We start from the raw sequence: 20,001 nt of genomic DNA, 5'->3' as shown, positions 1-20,001 counted from the left end.
GAGCAGGTGCTCCCTGAAGGAAGAGACCATGTAGGAGTCCCTTTGTAGCCATGGAGGCTGCATACATCATGAAGGAGATGGTGACAGCTGTCCAGGCCTGGTCACCCCCTCTTGCCCACAGCTTGAGGCTGTGAGCACTCTATAAAATCTGTTGGTTTCTCTCACGCTCTGCCTCTCACCCCAGTTTTGAACCTTCTAGCTGTCCTATGAAGTCCCTGGTTTCCACCTGTCTCTACTCTTTTCCTCTTGTCTCTGGGACCCTCTAGTTGATAATTTGATCACATGACTAGTATGTTTCATTGCCTCACTATCACCTCCAAGAATCTGCCTTTTGGATTTCCCCCTTTGACCTGTGCCTGATACTTCCTAAACCCTCACCCTCACCCAGCCCAACCTCTTAGGTCATGGCCCCCTGCCCAGGCCCAAGGTCTAGGTATCCTGTTTGACTGAGGCAGGGGAGAGTGTTATAATGCAAGTTATGATTCTGCAGAGGATTATAAGAGCGATCTTAAAAAAAATTAAATTAAAAAAAGAGCAATCTTGAAGGAGGAGATTCTGATTTCGACATCAATTGTGAAGACAATGATAAAGGTAATAGCAATGAGAGTTGTCATGGTGAAGACCATACTGTGTGGCTGTTGATGATTGTGGCGATGGCAGTGGCGAAGATGGAAAGGATGACAATTTTGATATTGTCACATGATGGCAAGAGGATGATGACAGGATTGATGATGATAAAAATGTCAGTGCTGTGGCAGTAATGGTGATGACGATGGTAGGAATAATGACGGTGATACAAGTGTTGCTGAGAGAGGAGGTGATGACAATTTGATGGTGATGACAGGAATTGTGGTGATGATGTTGGTATTGACAAGACTGGCGATGACGAAGATGCTGACGCCACGACAGGGATGAAGATGAGGAGAAGGATGACAGTAGGAGTGGTGATGTTGTCAAGGGTGCGAATGGAGGTGATAACAATTCTGATAAGATTGGTGCTGACGAAGATGTCAACGTCATGACTGTGACGATGGTAGTAGGAATGATGGCGATGATGTGGGCACCGATGCGATTGGTTCTGACGAAGATGTCAACGTCATGACTGTGACAATGGTAGGAATTATGGTGATGATGTGGGCACTGACGAGACTGGTTCTGACGAAGAGGTCAATGTCATGACTGTGACAATGGTAGGAATGATGGTGATGATGCAGGCACTGATGAGACCGGTTCTGACGAAGATGTCAACGTCATGACTGTGACGATGGTAGTAGGAATGATGGCGATGATGCGGGCACCGATGCGATTGGTTCTGATGAAGATGTCAACGTCATGACTGTGACAATGGTAGGAATGATGGCGATGATGTGGGCACTGATGCGATTGGTTCTGACGAAGATGTCAACGTCATGACTGTGACAATGGTAGGAATGATGGCGATGATGCTGGCACTGATGAGATTGGTTCTGGAGAAGATGTCAACGTCATGACTGTGATGATGGTAGGAATGATGGCGATGATGCGGGCACCGATGCAATTGGTTCTGACGAAGATGTCAACGTCATGACTGTGACAATGGTAGGAATGATGGCGATGATGTGGGCACCGATGCGATTGGTTCTGACAAAGATGTCAACGTCATGACTGTGACAATGGTAGGAATGATGGCGATGATGTGGGCACCGATGCGATTGGTTCTGACGAAGATGTCAACGTCATGACTGTGACAATGGTAGGAATGATGGCGATGATGTGGGCACCGATGCGATTGGTTCTGACGAAGATGTCAACGTCATGACTGTGACAATGGTAGGAATGATGGCGATGATGCAGGCACTAATGAGATTGGTGCTGATGAAGATGTCAATGTCATGACCGTGACGATGGTAGTAAGAATGATGGCGATGATGCGGGCACTAATGAGATTGGTGCTGACGAAGATGTCAACGTCATGACTGTGACAATGGTAGGAATGATGGCGATGATGCGGGCACTAATGAGATTGGTGCTGACGAAGATGTCAACGTCATGACTGTGACGATGGTAGTAGGAATGACGGCGATGATGCTGGCACTGATGAGATTGGTGCTGATGAAGACGTTGCTGTCTGGCAGTGATTGGTGGTGATGGCAGGTGCTGATGACGTCAAGAATGGAGGTGAAACCACTGTATCACTGATGGTGATCACAGTCATTGTGGTGACGGCGCACTGGCATCTGTAGTGGTGACAATGGTGGTGGGAGGAAGACGATGGCTATACGGGCTTCCATCCTGCCAGAGATGCGGTGACCACATGTCACTGCTGGGTGGCAGTAAGCACCAGTTCTGCCTTTCACCCATTTCTTCTCTTTGGCCTCTCTCCGCATCCCTTTTTCTGTCCTCTCCACGTTCCTTTCAGCTTCTGAGGATCTTCCAGCCTGGAAGAGCACTGCTGCCCCCGAGGGACCAGGGCAGGGGTTACAGCAGCGGCAGCAGCTTTATCCCCAGATGTTTCCAGGGCAGCAGCCAACTCTCGTTCCGGCAGCCCTGAGCACCCACTGCAGTAATTACATTATTTGTAGCTTCAATTTGGAATCCATTTTCTGGTCATTTTACAGTAACTCAGTGGTTCACAGTCATTGCGGGAGTCCACAGCCTGGATGCAGCCCCCCTCCCCCTCTTTCCATGGCAATTGTAGTTATAGCACAAATTATCCCAATCAATTTGTGTCTTAAAAGGAATTGAGCAGCCCAGAGAATAAGTGACGGCAGAGGAGCCTGGGGAGTGCTGGGTCGATTCCAGGCCCGCTCCGGTCAGGCTTGGAAGAAAACACAGGCGCTCTCTGGGCTGCTGGCTCGGGCACCGTTTGGCAGTCACTCATCTCTTAATTTTCCACAAAACATTTAAAAATAAAGACAATACGTGAAAGTCCCTCTTAATGGGGAAAAGGCCTCTCGGGCCTCATGTGGAGGGAAGGACTAATTCAAACAGAGCTGGCGGGCACACAATGCCAGGCTCCGAGCCTCTGCGCCCGCTCACCCCGCGGGGCCCAAGGTGGCTGGATCCAGCTGTGATGGCAGAGTTTATCATTACCAATGGGTGAGTTAGAATGAAGCCCAAGGTCATCCCCCAGAAGAGTCCTAACGATGCTCCTGAGGACTACCTTTTTGAAAACCAAAGATCAAAAGAAAAAATAAAGATCACGGAAATCAGGGGTTCCCTGAGGAATGGAGAGTGACTAAAGGGGAGCACGGTCCAACCACAGAAATGCCCTCAGGGTCAGACACGGGTGGTTCCAACCACAGCAGGGGTCTATCTTAGGTACATTATCGGAGGGGCATTAAGGGAAAGTGATGGCAGAGAGGGTCCTCTTCAAAAATGTTTTTATTGAGGGGTGCCTGGGTGGCTCAGTTGGTTAAGCGACCGACTTCGGCTCAGGTCACGATCTCGCAGTTTGTGAGCTCGAGCCCCGCGTCGGGCTCTGTGCCGACAGCTCGGAGCCTGGAGACTGTTTTGGATGCTTTGTCTCCCTCTCTCTCTGACCCTCCGCACTCACACTCTGTGTCTCTCTGTCTCTCAATAATAAATAAACGTTAAAAAATTTAAAAAAAATTTATTGAGATATAACACAATACAGCAAAGTGTAGAGTCAAGGCACAGACTCCTATGAAATTTTACATGTAACTGCACTCATGTAACTACTGCCTGGATCAAAATATAAAACATTTCCAACACCTAAGAAGGTTATCTCTTCCCTTTTCCAGAACACACACTTCATACTCCTCCCTCCCCCAGAGGGGACCACTGTTCATTCACTCAACGTTATATCTGCGAGGCTCATCCGTGATGTTTTGTGTAGGAAGAAATGTTTTCTTTTTTTTTTTTTTTTATTGCTCGTTCAAATTCCTTTGTATAACTATACCCCAATCTGTCCATTCTCCCGTCGATGGACCTTTATTTCCCACGTTTGGCTATTATCAATAAAGTGGCCAGGAACACTTCCAAACAGCTCCCCTGAGAGGCTCCACCAGTTTTCACTCTCACCAACACTGCGTCGAAAAAATAAACCTCAGCTCCTACCTCTCACCGTGCACAGAAAATCGATGTAAGACAGATCATAGAGCCAACTCTGAAAGACAAAACAACAGAGCTTCTAGAGCACGGGAGAAAACCTTCATAACTTTAGGACAGGCACATATAGAACCCAAAGCCATTAGGTGTAATGGAAAATATGGATAAATCAGACTTCTTCAAATTAAGAACTTTGTTCCTCAAGAGACAGTAAAAAGGCAAGCTCGCTTGTGGCACCTCTACGGGGTGCGTTAAGTCCCACAAAGGACTCCTACCCGCCCTACGTAAAAGACTCCTACAAGTCAATAAGAAAATGACAAGCAACTCCATTTTAAAAGTGGTTGAAAGCCTCAAAAATCACTCCGGGAAAGAGAAACTTCAGATGCCCTATTAGCATATGAAAAGATGCTCAACATCTCCGGTCACCAGGGAAATACAACGTACAACTCTAATGAGATATCCATCACATGAACCACCAGAAACAAAACTGACTTCACCCGTAGTGTTTGTGACGACGTGGAGCGATTGCCACTGCCATCGGATGCCCAAGGGGTGGGTGCTGTAACTTGGAAAGCTGTCTCGCTGACCATATGGCATCCTGTGACCTGGTACTTCTAACTCCTGGGTGTCTACCCACCAGACAATGTGCACACTTGCGTGCCACAAGACAGCTACCAGAACGATCAGGGCAGCACTACCCTGTGGGCCCAAATGGAAGTAACTCGAATGTCCGACAATAAATTGAGTTTTCAAAATTGTGGTGTGTTCATATAATGGGACACTATACAACAATGAAGAAGAGACTCCTGCTATATTCAACATCCTAGATGAATCTCACAGGTATATTATACACGCTGAAAGTACACACTGGTGTTCTATTTACGTGGAGTTCAAAAACAGGCAAAACGATGTATGGCACCAGCCGTCAGAACAATGGTTCTTTAGCACAGTAGTGAAAAGACAAAAAGGTGGGTAATCTAGCAGAAGATATGGACAATGGTCACATAATTACACACACACACACACGCATATCCATGGATCAAGGTTGTGAAAGAAAAGTCCAGAGTTTTATGAGGTGAAGACTTGACCTGGTTTGGGGACTTGGGGAAGGCTCCCCCGAGGACCTAGACAAATGGCAGGGCAGAGGTGGGACAGGGGAAGGGCATTACAAGCAAAGAGAACAGCATGTGCAAAATCCGTGAGGTGGGAGGAAGCATGGCACCCGGAGGATGGCAGGTAGGGCTGGAACCCAGAGGCCGAGGGAGCGTATGGCACAAGAGTGGCTGGAAGGTCACATTTGGGCTAGACTGGACAGACCCCCCCTTGGGCTCTGATGATTTGGGGGAAGAAAAACAGGACACGCCATTCAGGCTTTTAAGCCAACAAGGCATGTGGTGGGGGATGGTGTGTGTGTGTGTGTGTGTGTGTGTGTGTGTGTGTGTGTGGCTTTGGTCACTTGGATCGGTCTGACTGGACTTCCAGAGCTGGGTGGTTCTGTCTCAGGCCTAGTCACCCACCACTTGGCAGTTCCACATAGTTTGGGACTCTAAGCTCCTGCTGGAGGAAGTGCCTCAGAAGGCTCTGGAGTTCTGCCCTGAGCTCAGTGCTGGCTGGGGAAGGTCCCTATGCTGACTCACAAGTGTGCTGCTAAAGAGCTGTCATATTATTTTAGTGATTTTTAGGAAAAAAAAAACGAACAGAATACCCAGCCTAGCCCTTTGGGGTCATTGTGCCCACGTGAAATTCTGTTCTGATTCCAGGCGTTTGTTCTATGTCCTCACCTTTTCACTGAGGAGTTTTGGTTGAGTTCAGTTACTTTCTAGCTGGACGAGGCCAGGCAGAGGATGCCAGCAGGAACTCTCAGTAGGGAGGTGGATATCTGACTGCACGGCGTTGGCCACAGGGCACGCGGATAGAGAGCTGGGAGGACGCAGGTAGGGAGGGGGGCATACCAGCACAGGGAGAAGGGTGATGGGCAAAGAACCACTCTTCGAGACTAACAGCATGGGGATGCTCTAGTCTGTCTGCAAGTTGGCTCTGAGACTCAAGGCAGCGGTCTCAAAAATGTCAGGGAATCGTGCTCAATGTCAGGAACCCTGGGCCCTTCAGCTCACAAGGCACGGAGGAGCAGGGAGGCGGGACAGGACCCAGGAGAGGAGAAAGTGCCTGTAGATGTGAGGCCCCTTAACCTGACGACTCGGCGGGTAGAGAGCAAGACAGCCAATGTAATAAGAGCAAAGTCATGCTAGACACTGTTCTAGGCGCTTCACAGAAGCGTGTCCACTTTGCAGATGAGAAAACTGAGGCACAGGGTATTTTGTTCAAGGTCACAACTAGTATCAGCGTGGACAAGGTGTAAGGCTAGGCACTCTGGCTCCAAGCTCACGCTACACTGCCTTTCTGTGTTAAGATGTCTACCCACGATGGGGCTTTGGAAAACAGAACCAGCATCAGGAAGCACCTTGGCAGATTTATACCTGGGAGCCCAGGAGACCATGATTAGCTATTGGTAACCCCTTAGGAAGACCAAGGAGATCTTCCCAAGATACATGAATGATGCTGTCCCTAAGCTTAGCTGACAGCGGGCCTGGGTAACGATGCTCAGACTTCCACGCTCCATTCTCACATCATTCATTCATCTATTCACTCAATAATTATTTCATTGAGCACTTACACTACACACCAGTCTTTTAGGTGCCAGGGCTACATCAGCTACCAAGAGAGAGCCTTCCTTTCAGTAGTGTTGGAGAGAAGGGGAAACACATCAAACACACACCATCATTTAGCTACAAATTGTGATAAGGGCCTTGAAGAAGAAAAGCAAAGGGCTATGATGACAAATTATAGGAAGGATGACCTTGTCTTTCCTGGGAGTGAGATTCCTTAGGCCTGAGATTTTATAAATAGAGTTCCGTGGACATCTAGGGATATACGGAAGCTATTTCTAGAGTTGTTTGAGCCTCTAAGTTCATTTCAGTTAAATACATGTGTGTGAGTGTGTGTGTATAAACTATATTTTTAAAACAGTAACAAGAAAAGCGTATGTGTATACTCAAATGTGCTATACGACGCACTGGGAACTGTGAGCTCATTCAGGTATTGGCAAGTTGCCTTGTTTTTGTTTTTTTTTCACCTGAGAATGTTGGAATAAAGTTCTCCAGTCATTTCTGTGCAGTTACAGGAACTTATTGTGAGTGTGTCACTAATAAGGAAGGCTGCAACCCAACATTTATTTTGTTTCTTAAAACTCAGGTGTGGGGAAAGCTGATTGGATTTACTAAGACCTATTTTTATGACTTATAATTTTCTTGTTACTGTGAAGCTAAAATAAAGCATGGAAATGTATGGAATGTCAAACTTAAAGTGTTACCCACAGCCTCTGGGGTGAAATCATTGTAGCCATAGAAGCAACTTCATTGTTTTCAGTAGGTCTTTTTATGGCAAGGAAATGTTGCATATTTGAACTTATACATTATTTGTTTTATAGGTATTTTAAGTATTGTTATCTGGATAAGATTTCAATTAAAAAAAAACAAGTTTGAAAATGCCAGCTTCGGTTCAAAGATGTTGGGGATCTGATGCGACCTCTCCAGTCCCATCTCAGACCCCCATTCCTCATCCTCCCCCTGCTCCCATGGCCCCTCATTCCCTCATGGCACCTGACAGTGGCCTGGAAATTCCTGATGGACACCTGGGGGATGACACAGCCTAAGCTGAGCTGGGAATGAGGCAGGACCCCAACCCAGACAGAATAGACTCTAAGCTTCAAGCCCACCAAGAGCTCTGGCCTATTTTCAGGACCCTGGATAGCAAACAGGCTCCTCCTTTATCCCCAAACCTGGAAGACAATACTCACCCTTTTTGGTGGCCTCGAAGCTGTCGTGAAAGTGAATCCTCTGGATATCATAGGTCAAGGTTGTGTTGGGCAGCAGAGTCCTATTCCTGTTGATGATGTTGGCAGAAAATCGAAAGGCATGCTCCTCAGCATTCATGACCTGGGCGTTGGGGCCATCTGCATACTCAAAGATTCCTCCTGCGAGAGAGAGGTAAAATCATGTGTGCTGGGGAAGGAGGGGCATGCTAACAAAGATGCTTGGCTCAGAAGGTCTTATGGGCAAGATTTTCCCCTACAAAAATGTTCAACAATATCCTAGATAATTCCTATACGTAGAAATTGTGCCAGAGCATAAGAAATAGGAAAATTCTCCTAGTTCATTTCACTCAGCCAGGGACTGGCAAACAGAGCCAAATAAAATGACCAACTTATTAATACCGCTATGAAAATTTTCAACAGAGTGCTTGCCAGTAGAATCTATTAGAATGTGACAAGGATAACATGACCAGGTAGAGTTATAGTCAATATAAAGAAAGGGTGGTTCAACATAAAGAAATCTATGAATATCATTCCATTACATCAATAGTTCAAAGGAAAAAAAAGAACACATGATCAACTCACAAGATGCAGAAAGGCATTTGATAAAATCCAATAGACACTGCTGTTAAGAACGCTTCATAAACTAGCACCAGAAAAGTCACCGCCTTGAAACATCTTTAGCTCAAATCTGCCTTCAATATCACACTAATGGTGAACACTAGAGACATTCCCATTAGAGAAATAAAGGAGGGATAAAGATCCACGCCACACCATTAACCAACAAAATAAGAAAAAGAATTTAGAGGCACACGTCTTGGAAAGAAAAAAAATCCTTGCAAATGTTATAAATGACTTCCTACAACCCCTTAATCCCCCAAAACAAACACTAGTTAAGAACTAGTAGGAGGGTCGAGTTAGATGATCAGTTAGCATAAATTAACACATTTCTCTATATCACCAACAATCAGTAAGAAAACCTAATTGCAAAAGATCTCCTTTATAACATCGACAAAAACATTAAATAACTAGTAATAGAGCAAATAAGAAGTCTGCAATTTCAGCATTAAAAATGACAACAACACTACAGTAGGGAGATATAACAGTAAGTTTAAATGACAAGGCATGTTCTGTTCCAGGATAGTTAGGCCCAAGAATGGAGGTGTCAGTTTATTCCAAATTAATTTTTCAGTTAATTTAATGCAACTCCTATCAGAATCATAGAAGGGTTCTTCTTTTACTTGACAAGATGACTGTCAAATGCATCTGGAAGACTAACCGGGAGGTAACAGCCTGAAGAGAAGAGAGGTGATCTATACTGCCAGATTTAAAATGGATCGTAAAAGCCAAAATAATTAAAAACATGTCCTAATGGCATATGAAAATACAGACAGATCAACGGAATGAGATAAAAAGCCCCCAGAGAGAGATTTAAGTAGAGATGAGTATTTAAGACACGACAAAGGTGGCCATTTCCAATCAGTAGGTAAAATATAAATTATTCATTAATTGTGCTGAGACAATTATTCCATTATTTGGGAGAAATTTAAGTTAGATTCCAATCTTAAGCCATATATCAAAATAAGTTCCAAGTGGATTAAAGATTAAATAGCAAGAAAGTCAGGGAAGGAAGGAGGAAAGAAGACAGTATAAAAGTACCAAAAAAGAAAATATAGGTGAATGTTACACAATATTGAGGTGGAGGAGGCCTTTTCAGGAATTACAGTAAAGTCAGAAACCATAGGAGAAACATGAATAACTCTACAGAAATAATATATATCAAATAATAATCTATCAAAACTACCATAAACAAAATTAAATGGCAAACATAGAACTTGGAAAAATATTTGTAACTTACTTGGCTGTATAAAAGTTGATGATCTTATTAAAAAAAAAACACTTAATGAAAAAAACCCAAATACTCCAATAGAAAAATGTGCAAAGGATAGTTCCCTAAAGAAAAAAAAAATGACACGGGGCACCTGGGTGGTTCAGTCGGTTGAGCATCTGACTTCAGCTCAGGTCATGATCTTGTGGTCTGTGAGTTCGAGCCCTGCGTCGGGCTCTGTGCTGACAGCTCAGAGCCTGAAGCCTGCTTCAGATTCTGTGCCTCCCTCTCTCTCTCTCTCTGCCCCTCCCCCACTCATGCTCTGTCTCTCTGCCTCTCTCAAAAATAAATAAACATTGAAAAAAAATTTTTAAATAATACAAAGGAGCTGTTAACGTATTAAGAAATGTGTATCCTCTCTAAACATCAAATAAACTCCATTTCAACCATCAGTGAGATACTATGTTTTGTCCATCCTGTGGGCAAACACAAAACAAATTATAACACCCAGCTTTGCTGAGTGTGTTTAGAAACAGACGCCTGCCTAACTTTTGGTGGAAGTGAGAACTGGTACACCCTGCCTTCCCGGTGGCTACCAGAAAATATCAAAAGCCTTAAAAATGCTCAGGTCTTTGACTCAATACGTTTTGACTCAATTTCTTCGGTTTCTAGGAATTGACTCTGACAGCAATGGTGGACACACCAATCATGCGTGGGGCAGGGGGTCTTGAGACGTCCAACACCAGGGACAGAGTCAATAAACCACAGTAAGCTGTATATTTCCATGTCATAGCAAAAATTTAATGATTTGGAACCTCCCACGACGTAGTTTTAAGTGAAACGCAAAGGTTATAAGGTGCAGTGTGATTCCATGTCGGTAGAGGAAGAACGGAAGGAAGGAAGGAATGGAAGGAAGATGAGGAATTTCTACTACTGACATAAAAATAGGAGATGTTTTCAAAACCGCACAGGTGAACGGTCCCATGAGGTAGATTTCTATGTTGTTCTTCGTGCTTTTCTTTATTTTCCAAATGAAGCTTTTATGTTTTCTTTCTTCACTCCTTTAAGGAACCAACTTTATCAAGGTATGATTTACATTGAGAAATTCCACAACATGCGCCTTGTTTTAAGTGCATGGTGACTTGTGGTGAATGTACTGACTTGGGTGGCTACCGTCACAATCCTGAACATTCCCGTCACCCCAGTAAGATTCCTTGTGCCCATTTACAGTCAATCATAGTTTCCGCCCCCAGCCGCAGGCAAGCACTAATTTACTCTCTGTCTCTAGAGATTCCTCTTTTCTGGACATTTCCTATAAATGGAATCGTATAAATGGAAGAAGAAATAGGTGGTCTTCTGTGTCTGGCTTCTTTCACTTAATATATTTTTGAGCCTTACCCATGTTGTAGGGTGTCTCAGTACCTCATTCCTTTTGACTGTTAAATAATATTACTTTCTACAGATGTGCCACAGTTTCTTTATTTGGGTTATTTCCATCATTTTGAAATTTTTTTTTTAAAGTTTTTCTTAATGTTTATTTATTTTGAGAGAGAAAGAGAGAGAGCGTGTGCACGCACTTTGGGGGAGGGGCAGAGAGACAGAGACACAGAACCCGAAGCAGTCTCCAGACTCTGAGCTGGCAGCACAGATCCCAACCCGGGGCTCGAACACATGAGCTGTGGGATCATGACCTGACCTGAAGTCGAAGCCTGAGCTTAACCGACTGAGCCAGCCAGGAGCTCCTGAAAAAAAATGTTTTAAGTGAGTATTTTAAGGGGTGCCGGATGGCTCAGTTGGTTAAGCATCCAACTTCAGTTCATGGTACGATCTCACAGTTTGTGAGTTCAAGCCCCGAGTCGGGCTCCGTGCTGATAGCTCAGGGCCTGGAGCCTGCTTCCGATTCTGTGTCTCCCTCTCTCTGCCCCTTTCCTGCTCGCACTCTGTCTCTTTCAAAAATAAATAAAATTTAAACAAATTTTTACATGAGTATTTTATGAAAAGATGCTTAATGTCATTCATCATCAGGAAAATACAAATCAAAGCCACACTGAGATACCACCTCACACCGGTCAGAATGTCTAAAATGAACATATCCGGAAACTATACATATTGGTGAGAATGTGGAGAAGCGGGAACCCTCTTGCACTGTTGGTGGGAATGCAAACTGGTGCAACCACTCTGGAAAACAATATGGAGGTTCCTCAAAAAATTAAAAACAGAACTACCTATGACCCAGCAATAGCACCGCTAGGAATTTACCTGAGGGAAACAGGAGTGTTGATGCATAGGGGCACATGTACCCCAATGTTTAAAGCAGGGCTTTCCACAACAGCCAAATTATGGAACGAGCCTAAACGTCCATCAACGGATGAACAGATAAAGAAGATGTGGTTTATATACACAATGGAATACTACTTAACAATGAAAAAGAATGAAATCAAGCCATTTGCAGCAACGTGGATGGAACTGGAAGGTATTATGCTGAGTGAAATAAGTCAGTCAGAAAAAGACAGATATCGTATGTTTTCACTCATACGTGGGTCTTGAGAAACTTAACAGAAGTCCAGGGGGGAAGCGAAGGGGAAAAAAATCGTTACAGAGAGGGAGGGAGGCAAAGCACAAGAGACTCTTAAATACAGAGAACAAACTGAGGGTTGATGGGGGCGGGGGAGAGGGGAAAATGGGGGATGGGCATTGAGGAGGGCACCTGCTGGGATGTGACCGGGTGTTGTATGTAAGCCAGTTTGACAATAAATTATATTAAAAAAAATAAAGCGAGTATTTTAAAAAGTGGATAAATAAACCTGCACCCCTGCCTCAGGCCTCCAGCAGGCTTACGATTTGTAACATGTAGTGTGTATGCACGTGAGTGTGTGTGGGTGTGCATAAACGGGCTGGGCGCACGCATAAAACAAGACGAGAAGAACTGTACCCCAAACCGTCAAGAGGGGTTCTCTCTGAGTGACAGGATTATGGGTGACTTTAATTCCCTTCTTTGTGTTTTTCTGTACTTTCCAAAAGTTCTACAGTGAACATGTGTTATATTTCTAATCAGAAAAGCCATCATGTGACTGTGTGTATGTGTTTAAAGGAAAATAAATGATCAAAATACCATATGATCTGGTAATTCTAGGGATTTTAATTTAATGCTGGGGAGTCAGCATTTCTAGGGATATAAATTTAGAGTAAGTTAGAGACACATAAACACATTTATGTACAAGGATCTTCTTGACTATGATATTGAAAAAAATAGAAACAATTTAATGTCCCAAAGTAGGAAATTACTCAATATATTAAAAGCCAGCCATATGGCAGAACAACTTGCAGGCATTAAGAGTCAGGGTAGGGGCGCCTGAGCAGTTCAGCTGGCTAAACATCTGACTCTTGATTTCAACTCAGGTCATGATCTCACCGTCGTTAGATCAAGCCCCACATAGGGCTCCATGCAGAGCGTGGAGACTGCTTGGGATTCTCTCTCTCAACCCCTGCTCTTGCTCGCTTGCGCTCTCTCAAAATAAATAAATAAACATTAAAAAAAAAAAAAGAGTCAGGGGTGCCTGGGTGGTGGCTCAGTCGGTTAAGCGTCCAACTTCGACTCAGGTCATGGTATCGCGGTTTGTGAGTTCGAGCTGTGCTGACAGCTCCGAGCCTGGAGCCCCCTTCGGATTCTGTGTCTCCCTCTCTCTCTGCCCCTCCCCTGCTTGTGCTCTGTCTCTCTCTCTCAAGAATAAATAAAACACTAAAAATAAAAAATAAAAAATAAAGAGTCAGGGTATAGGATGGCATGATATGGTGCCCAGCATTTGCTGCAAAACAAAAGGGGAAGGGTGAGTGTGTGTGAAAAGGATACAAATGGGGCATAAAGGTGAGGAGTTGCTGATCACTGGGGCCGGATGGTGTCTGCAGATGCTTATTACTGTTCTCGTAAAAACTCACGAGACTCAGACGGAAACCTAGTAGAAATTAAACAGCTCATCAAGGAGCCAGCGTACAAATAGAGACAACATATAGCCTTCCTATATATCAGCAATAAACCGTGAGGAATTATAAGGAAAAAGAGAGACCCTATTCACAAAGGCAACAATAAGAAAATAAAATACTTTACAATAAATGTGCAATTCTTATACCAAGGAAACCACAAAACTTTACTGGGGGACATAAAAAACTGGAATAAATGGAGAGGCATAACTTTCTCCTGGAAGAGAAGGCTCAATATTGTAAAGATGTCAGTTCTCTTCAAATTAATTTATAAATTTAATGCAACTCCAATTAAAATCAAAAAGGACATACCAGAAGGGCATACACGAAAATGTTAACAGAGGTTCTTTCTAGAAAGTAAAAAGATAATGGATTGCTTTTGCTTAGTGCTTTTTTTCCCCAAGTCCTCTGCACCAAGCAAGAGCTTTGGTAATAAGGAAAAAGCTTTAAAAGAATGCTCTTAAGGAATACTTAATGTTATAGAAAATGCTCATTCTTTGCCCCCCACCCCACCAAAGCAACAAAATTATATTACAGTTTGAAATCTATTTATCAAGGTAAAAGCACATTATCTATATTTACAGAAAAAAGACTGGAAAGATTTGTACCAACATCTGATCAATGCACATCTCTGGACAGAAGGGGCTTATGGATACGTTTCCCTTGCTCTTTGTATTATCTTGATTTTTCTAGGTTATTCACAATAAATATGCATTTTTTTGTATTTGAACATGTAAAAATAAAAAAAAAAATGTATCAAAGAGAGCCTGGGAAGAAGTCCGGTCACTATAGATCCCATCCCAAATGAGGGTCAAAGGTCATGGGACAAGGAGCCATTTCCTAGGGCTTCACATCTTCCCGGACTCTCACATCCTGGTGGGGAGGAAAGGAGAGAGGTTGATATCTCACAAGGGTGGTGACACATCTCAGGCACTGAGACCCCAGCCTTGGGGATATGCGATTCAGTTCCATAAACAACCACCAACCTCTACCACATGCCAACCTGTCACCGGGTCCTAGGACATCAAGAGAAGTTGCCACCAGGCTCCTGCTTCTCAAGGAGTGCTTAGGCAACAATAAGCAGAAAATACCCAGCACCTGTGTGGTGCTTAGCTGTTGGATATAAAAGCCATCTGGAAAATGGGTACATACTACCAATGGTTGACCATGGCAAGGAAGAAAATGATGTAACTAAATGCACTTCACATGGAGAGAATTTAGCTTATGGTAATTCTTTATTTTTTTATTTTTTTAATGTTCTATTTATTTTTGAGACAGAGAAAGACAGAGCATGAGCAGGGGAGGGGCAGAGAGAGAGGGAGACACAGAATCCGAGGCAGGCTCCAGGCTCTGAGCTGTCAACACAGAGCCTGACACGGTGCTCGAACTCACAAACTGCAAGATCGTGACCTGAGCCCAAGTCGGACGCTCAGCTGACTGAGCCACCCAGGCGCCCCTCATGGTAATTCTTAAAGGAAGACACAAACAATGCCATTTATTTATTTTTTAATTTTTAATTTTTTTAACATTTTATTTATTTTTGAGAGACACACAGAGACAGAGTGTGAGTGGAGGAAGGGCAGAGAGAGAGGGAGGCCCAGAATCCGAGGAGGCTCCAGGCTCTGAGCTGTCAGGACAGAGCCTGACGTGGGGCTCGAACTCACGAACCGCAAGATCGTGACCTGAGCTGAAGTCAGCCGCTTAACTGACTGAGCCTCCCAGGTGCCCCCAAACAATGCCATTTATAAAAACAAAATGAATTTTAAACTTCCACGTTTTAGGGCAGAGGGTGGCAAACTTTTTCTGTAAAGGATCAGATAGTAAATATTTTTGGTTTTGTGGGCACGATGGTCTACTCAACTTTCCCACTGTAACATGAAAGTGATGGACAGTATGTAAACAAACAGGTGCAGGTGTGTTTCAATAAAACTTTATTTACAAAAACAGGTAGCTGGCTGGATTTGGCTGGTGGGCTGTATGTAGTTCATCCCCTCTTCTAGGGAAGGGCAGCCTTTATCTTAGAGGTAAAAGGACTTTAGGGCCCGGATGGAGAAGAGAACACTGTGATAGTACTAAATTGCCGGGCAAAGAAAAGGAAAGATGCAAGGTTGAGTTCTGAACCAGGAGGATGGGAGAAGGGCCCAAGAGGAAGGGAACAGGCATGATGTGGACCCAAAAAGGGAGACAGGAAAAGAATATGACTCATGGCCAAAACCAGAGGAGACCAGTATGAAATCCTTCCCGGCAGGAAAGAGTTGTGGTAGTACAGTGATGCCCGGTGCTTAGTTTTCTGTGAGCCTGCACTGTGCTGTCACCTCCCTTCCTTACAGGAGCCCTGACATTTAGTAGAGTTGCCCGCAGAAAGTGGACACCAGCTTGTGCTCTTTGGGGGAAGTGACGAAAGGTGGGCAGCGCCCAGCACAAGGTGAATTGGGCAGAAAGAAGATAAGAAGTAGAGAAGGTGGGAGAGAGAGAAGAGAAGTTGGAATAGGAGAGGTTCGGAGAAACTGGAAGCCCTGGAGGATCCTCAGAGACACGGCGTGGAAGAGGCGGCCCCTCCCCTGCTCCCAAGCAGGGGTGCAAGGATGGGCGTCATTCTACTTGAACATGTAAGGGCAAGGTGATCCCTAAAGTTGAATGTCTCGGGACACCAAGGCAGTACGTATTTGGGTACAACACAAAGGTTGAGAGAGCAGGTTCTGGATGTAGCAGACCCGGGTTTGAATTTTCCCTTCATAGGGTACCCTTTTCTCTAGAGAACTGTTCTCAGTTGAAGGGAGCCACTTTGCCCAAGAGGTTCCACCACTCATCTTGGCCCCGGGGACAGTCTGCAGCCACTGATAACTCATGAACACTGGGGCTCAAAAGTGTGGTCCCCTTGCCTCAAGATGGGAATAACTGTATGCATGTATGCAAGAGCCCGCCCCCCCGCCCCCGCCCGAGCACCTCCATATTGCATCTGGCAAAGGCCAGATCTTACCTGGGGCCGTATCTTTGCCTAGCCCGGTCTGCTTCTCTACCCTGATTTGCCTATCCCCCTACAGAATTTTCCTAAAGAGCTCTCTTCCCCTCTATCAACCTCATGCATCCCAATCTCTGCCTCAGGCTCTGCATCTGGGATACCTGATCTAAGATGGGGGTGACATTACTCCAGAAGAAGTATCAACCACACTTTACCTTTCCATGCTTTTGAAGGAAGGGAAAGGGGGCACCGAACCTCATCAATTGATAAACCATCAAGGGTTCTTCTACCCTCTCCCTACTGGGTCCTCTTGACCCCTTTCCCTTTTGTGCAGGGGGCTTCTACAGACCAGGGAGCTTTGGGAGCTCAGAGTCTGATAGGGTAGGGCCCTGACTCAAGCTCCGCCCCATGGAAGAAAGGCTGCTTTGGGTCTTGGCTTCTGGAAAGAGCACCCTGCCCCACTTAGATGCAGTTCCCCCATTCAATTGGCTCCCCTCCATTTTCTCCCTTCCCATACATTCCTCATGATCGTTATTTAAAGAGGCTAATAAGTAGGTTGGCACCGTTGATTAATGCATAATCTTAATCATGATTGCATAGTGTAATTGGCATTAATTTGAAGAGCCAGTTCATTATGAAAATAATTGTCACTGCTTTCTGCTTTAATAAAATGGAGCAGAGACACCAGGGCTGCTGAGAAAATGGGGTGTGTGTGTGTGTGTGTGAGAGAAAGAGAGAGAGAGAGAGAGGAGAGATGGGTTCCAGAAGATGTAAGCAGGGGTGGAGCACAGCTGGAACTGGAACATTTTCTTTAAACAAGATCTTGAATGGAAAGCTACTGGGTAAAAATAATAATAATAATAATAATAATAATAATAACAACTAATGTGTCAGGGATGATGCTGACTGCCTTCCGCACTCTCCATTTAGCACTCACAAGAACCTCTACAACCCATTAGATAGAAGCTATTACTGTTCCATTTCACACAAGAGAAAACTGAGGCCCAGGGAGGTTCAGGTTATATTCAGCTGTTATTAACTACTGTGTAGTAACTTCTCTTCTACAACCAAAGCCAGCTTGTTAGAGCCAACTGTGAAATTTTCAGAATTTGTAAGTGAGCTGGCAGCTTGAAATCAGCCATGGTGAAAGTATTTACACCACGGAAATAAGCAGATGCTACAAATTAGGACTTTTTTTTCTGGAAAGTGTGCTTCCTAGCACACCGCTGCCCAAGCCTATTTCCATCATCTGGGCATTTAAAGACTTGGTGCCGTGGTTCTAGAGAAGGCTCTGTAGCCCCCAAGGCTCCACCAAGCACAGCACAAAAACCACTGCTCAAATCTACCCTCGTCTGCGGAGTGAAAGTCAGGGCCAGGGGTGAGGGAGGGGGGGATTGAAGTGAGCTGTGCCCACTGGAATGAACCTCCTTCTGGCTCCTTCTACAACAATGTGCTATTGTGTTTTGAGAAACACTCTGGATACCCTAAGCAAAAATGCCCACATTAAAAGTTGTTTTAATGTGTATTTATTTTTGAGAATCAGAGAGACAGAGAACAAGTGGGGGAGGGGCAAAGAGACAGGGAGACAGAATTGGAAGCAGGCTCCAGGCTCTGAGCTGTCAACACAGAGCCCAGCGCAGGCCTTGAACCCAAGACCTGTGAGATCACGACCTGAGCTGAAGCCAGACGTTCAACCAACTGAGCCGCCCAGGCGTCCCAGAAATGCCCATATTTTTAAGATTGCTTTTTCTGTCTCTGAAAACGTGCCCAAATGGTGGAATTTCCCTGCCTCCCAGGTGAGCCTGCTATGGTGGCCTGTGTCAAGCTGAATGGGACCTCAAAAACCAGGAACAAGGATTGTCATGGCTTCCTTGCCAGGCCTCATCCTTATAACATTAAGGGCAAGGGCCCTGGAGGCACCCCCACCCCCCTAACACATATTCTTTCTGGTCAGATGGACCTAGAAATACCCTGAGGCACAGGTCTTAGGGCAAACGATAGCACAAGGCTGAGTCCCTTTGGTCAAGCCCATGACCTCATGACTGTCTAGGGCTAGTCTGGAAACTGTTGAGATTTTCCTTTCTCTTGAACAACTTTGTGCTCCCGAATTTGGCCCTTGCAAAAGCAGCCCAGCCCTGAGTGGGGTGAGCCTGGGAGACTCAGCAGAGCCTGTGCTTGCCTCCCCCGTCTGTCTGGCAGCAGAGTCCCAGGAGACACTCATGTTCCCAGCACCAGGCCCAGGCACTGTCTGTCCTCCGGGGCCTGAGTCTGCTCTTTTTTTTTTTTCCTAGTGTGCTTTGTTCTTTTTCTGAAGTTTCCAAGGTGTCGTGGAGATTAATTGAGACGCTGATCAGCGAGATTGTTGCTAACAGCCTCTTCCTGGGGCCCGCCTCCCTGTCTGTTCTGATCAGGGCTTTCTCTTCTCCCTGCCAGGGCCCCTGCGGCTCTGTGCAGCCTGTGGGTTGGAAGAACCAGGCTCTGTTCTCTGCTGTACCTTGGCCAGCCCTTAGGGGACCCTGACAGCGCTTCTGAACTTGCTTTTGGGCCTCTCTATGCTGTTGTCTCAGCAGGAGGAGTCAGGGGACACGTTGGCTGGCTTTCCCCGCTGGGCCTAATATGTGGTTTGCAATAGGCAAGCAGTGCCCAGCATAAAAGGCCCAATGATGGGCTTTCTGAGGTCGTGGGCAAGGGGGGAGGGGGCAAGGAATAGGCGTGTCTCCCCTTTCATTTGTTCGATCATTCATTCGTTCATTCATTCTTTCGTTCCTCAAGCAGTTTATTGGCTACAAGTGGGAACACGGCTGTGTGCCGGTCACTGTGTGAGTCAGCCCGTGGCTGGACACCCTTCCAACCCTCCAGGGTGTTCCTCCAAGGGGTGAGAGGAGGAACACCCATAAAAAACACTACATGGGTAAAAACTCTCCATGTGATAAGAATGGTCAGAGAGCTGGTGAGGCTCAGAAGGGTGCCATGGAGGTCTTCACGGAGGAGGCAGCATCTGACCTGCTCGAGCTGAGCTGTGGAGGGAGTGTGGCAGGCTGCAGCAGGTAGGGAGACTGGCCTGGGGCGGGCACCGTGGGCATGAGAGAGTGCGAGGGCGGGTGGGACCCAGGCAGGAAGGGAGGACTGGTCAGTGAGGAGGGGCCGGAGGGAGGCAGGGTCTGGGACAGAGTGCGCCAAAGACACCCCCAGAGTCTGGATGAGGACGGAAGTACAGTCAGGCGCGTAGGTGCTACAGCCAGATAGCTGGGTTTCAGCGGACCCCACCGCTTCCTGGCTGTGTGACCCTGGGTGGGTCCCTCACCCCTCTGG

At 45.5% G+C, this 20,001-nt stretch overlaps 1 protein-coding gene across 3 annotated transcripts in view; it reads right to left on the bottom strand.

The window, feature by feature from the left end:
- Nucleotides 1–20,001, bottom strand: part of GRIK3 (glutamate ionotropic receptor kainate type subunit 3) — a 229,682-nt gene that overhangs the window by 83,881 nt on the left and 125,800 nt on the right. For all 3 annotated transcript variants that reach the window (XM_019430223.2, XM_019430225.2, XM_019430222.2), the window contains exon 2: nucleotides 7,907–8,083. In XM_019430223.2, the coding sequence (XP_019285768.2) occupies nucleotides 7,907–8,083 (177 nt within the window). The remainder of the gene's footprint in view (nucleotides 1–7,906; nucleotides 8,084–20,001) is intronic.

Source organism: Panthera pardus, unplaced genomic scaffold (assembly GCF_024362965.1).
Source record: "Panthera pardus isolate Hobbes unplaced genomic scaffold, ASM2436296v1 HiC_scaffold_11, whole genome shotgun sequence".
Classification (NCBI taxonomy): domain Eukaryota; kingdom Metazoa; phylum Chordata; class Mammalia; order Carnivora; family Felidae; genus Panthera; species Panthera pardus.
Note: the sequence above shows the minus strand (reverse complement) of the source record. Positions and strands in the feature narration are given on the sequence as shown.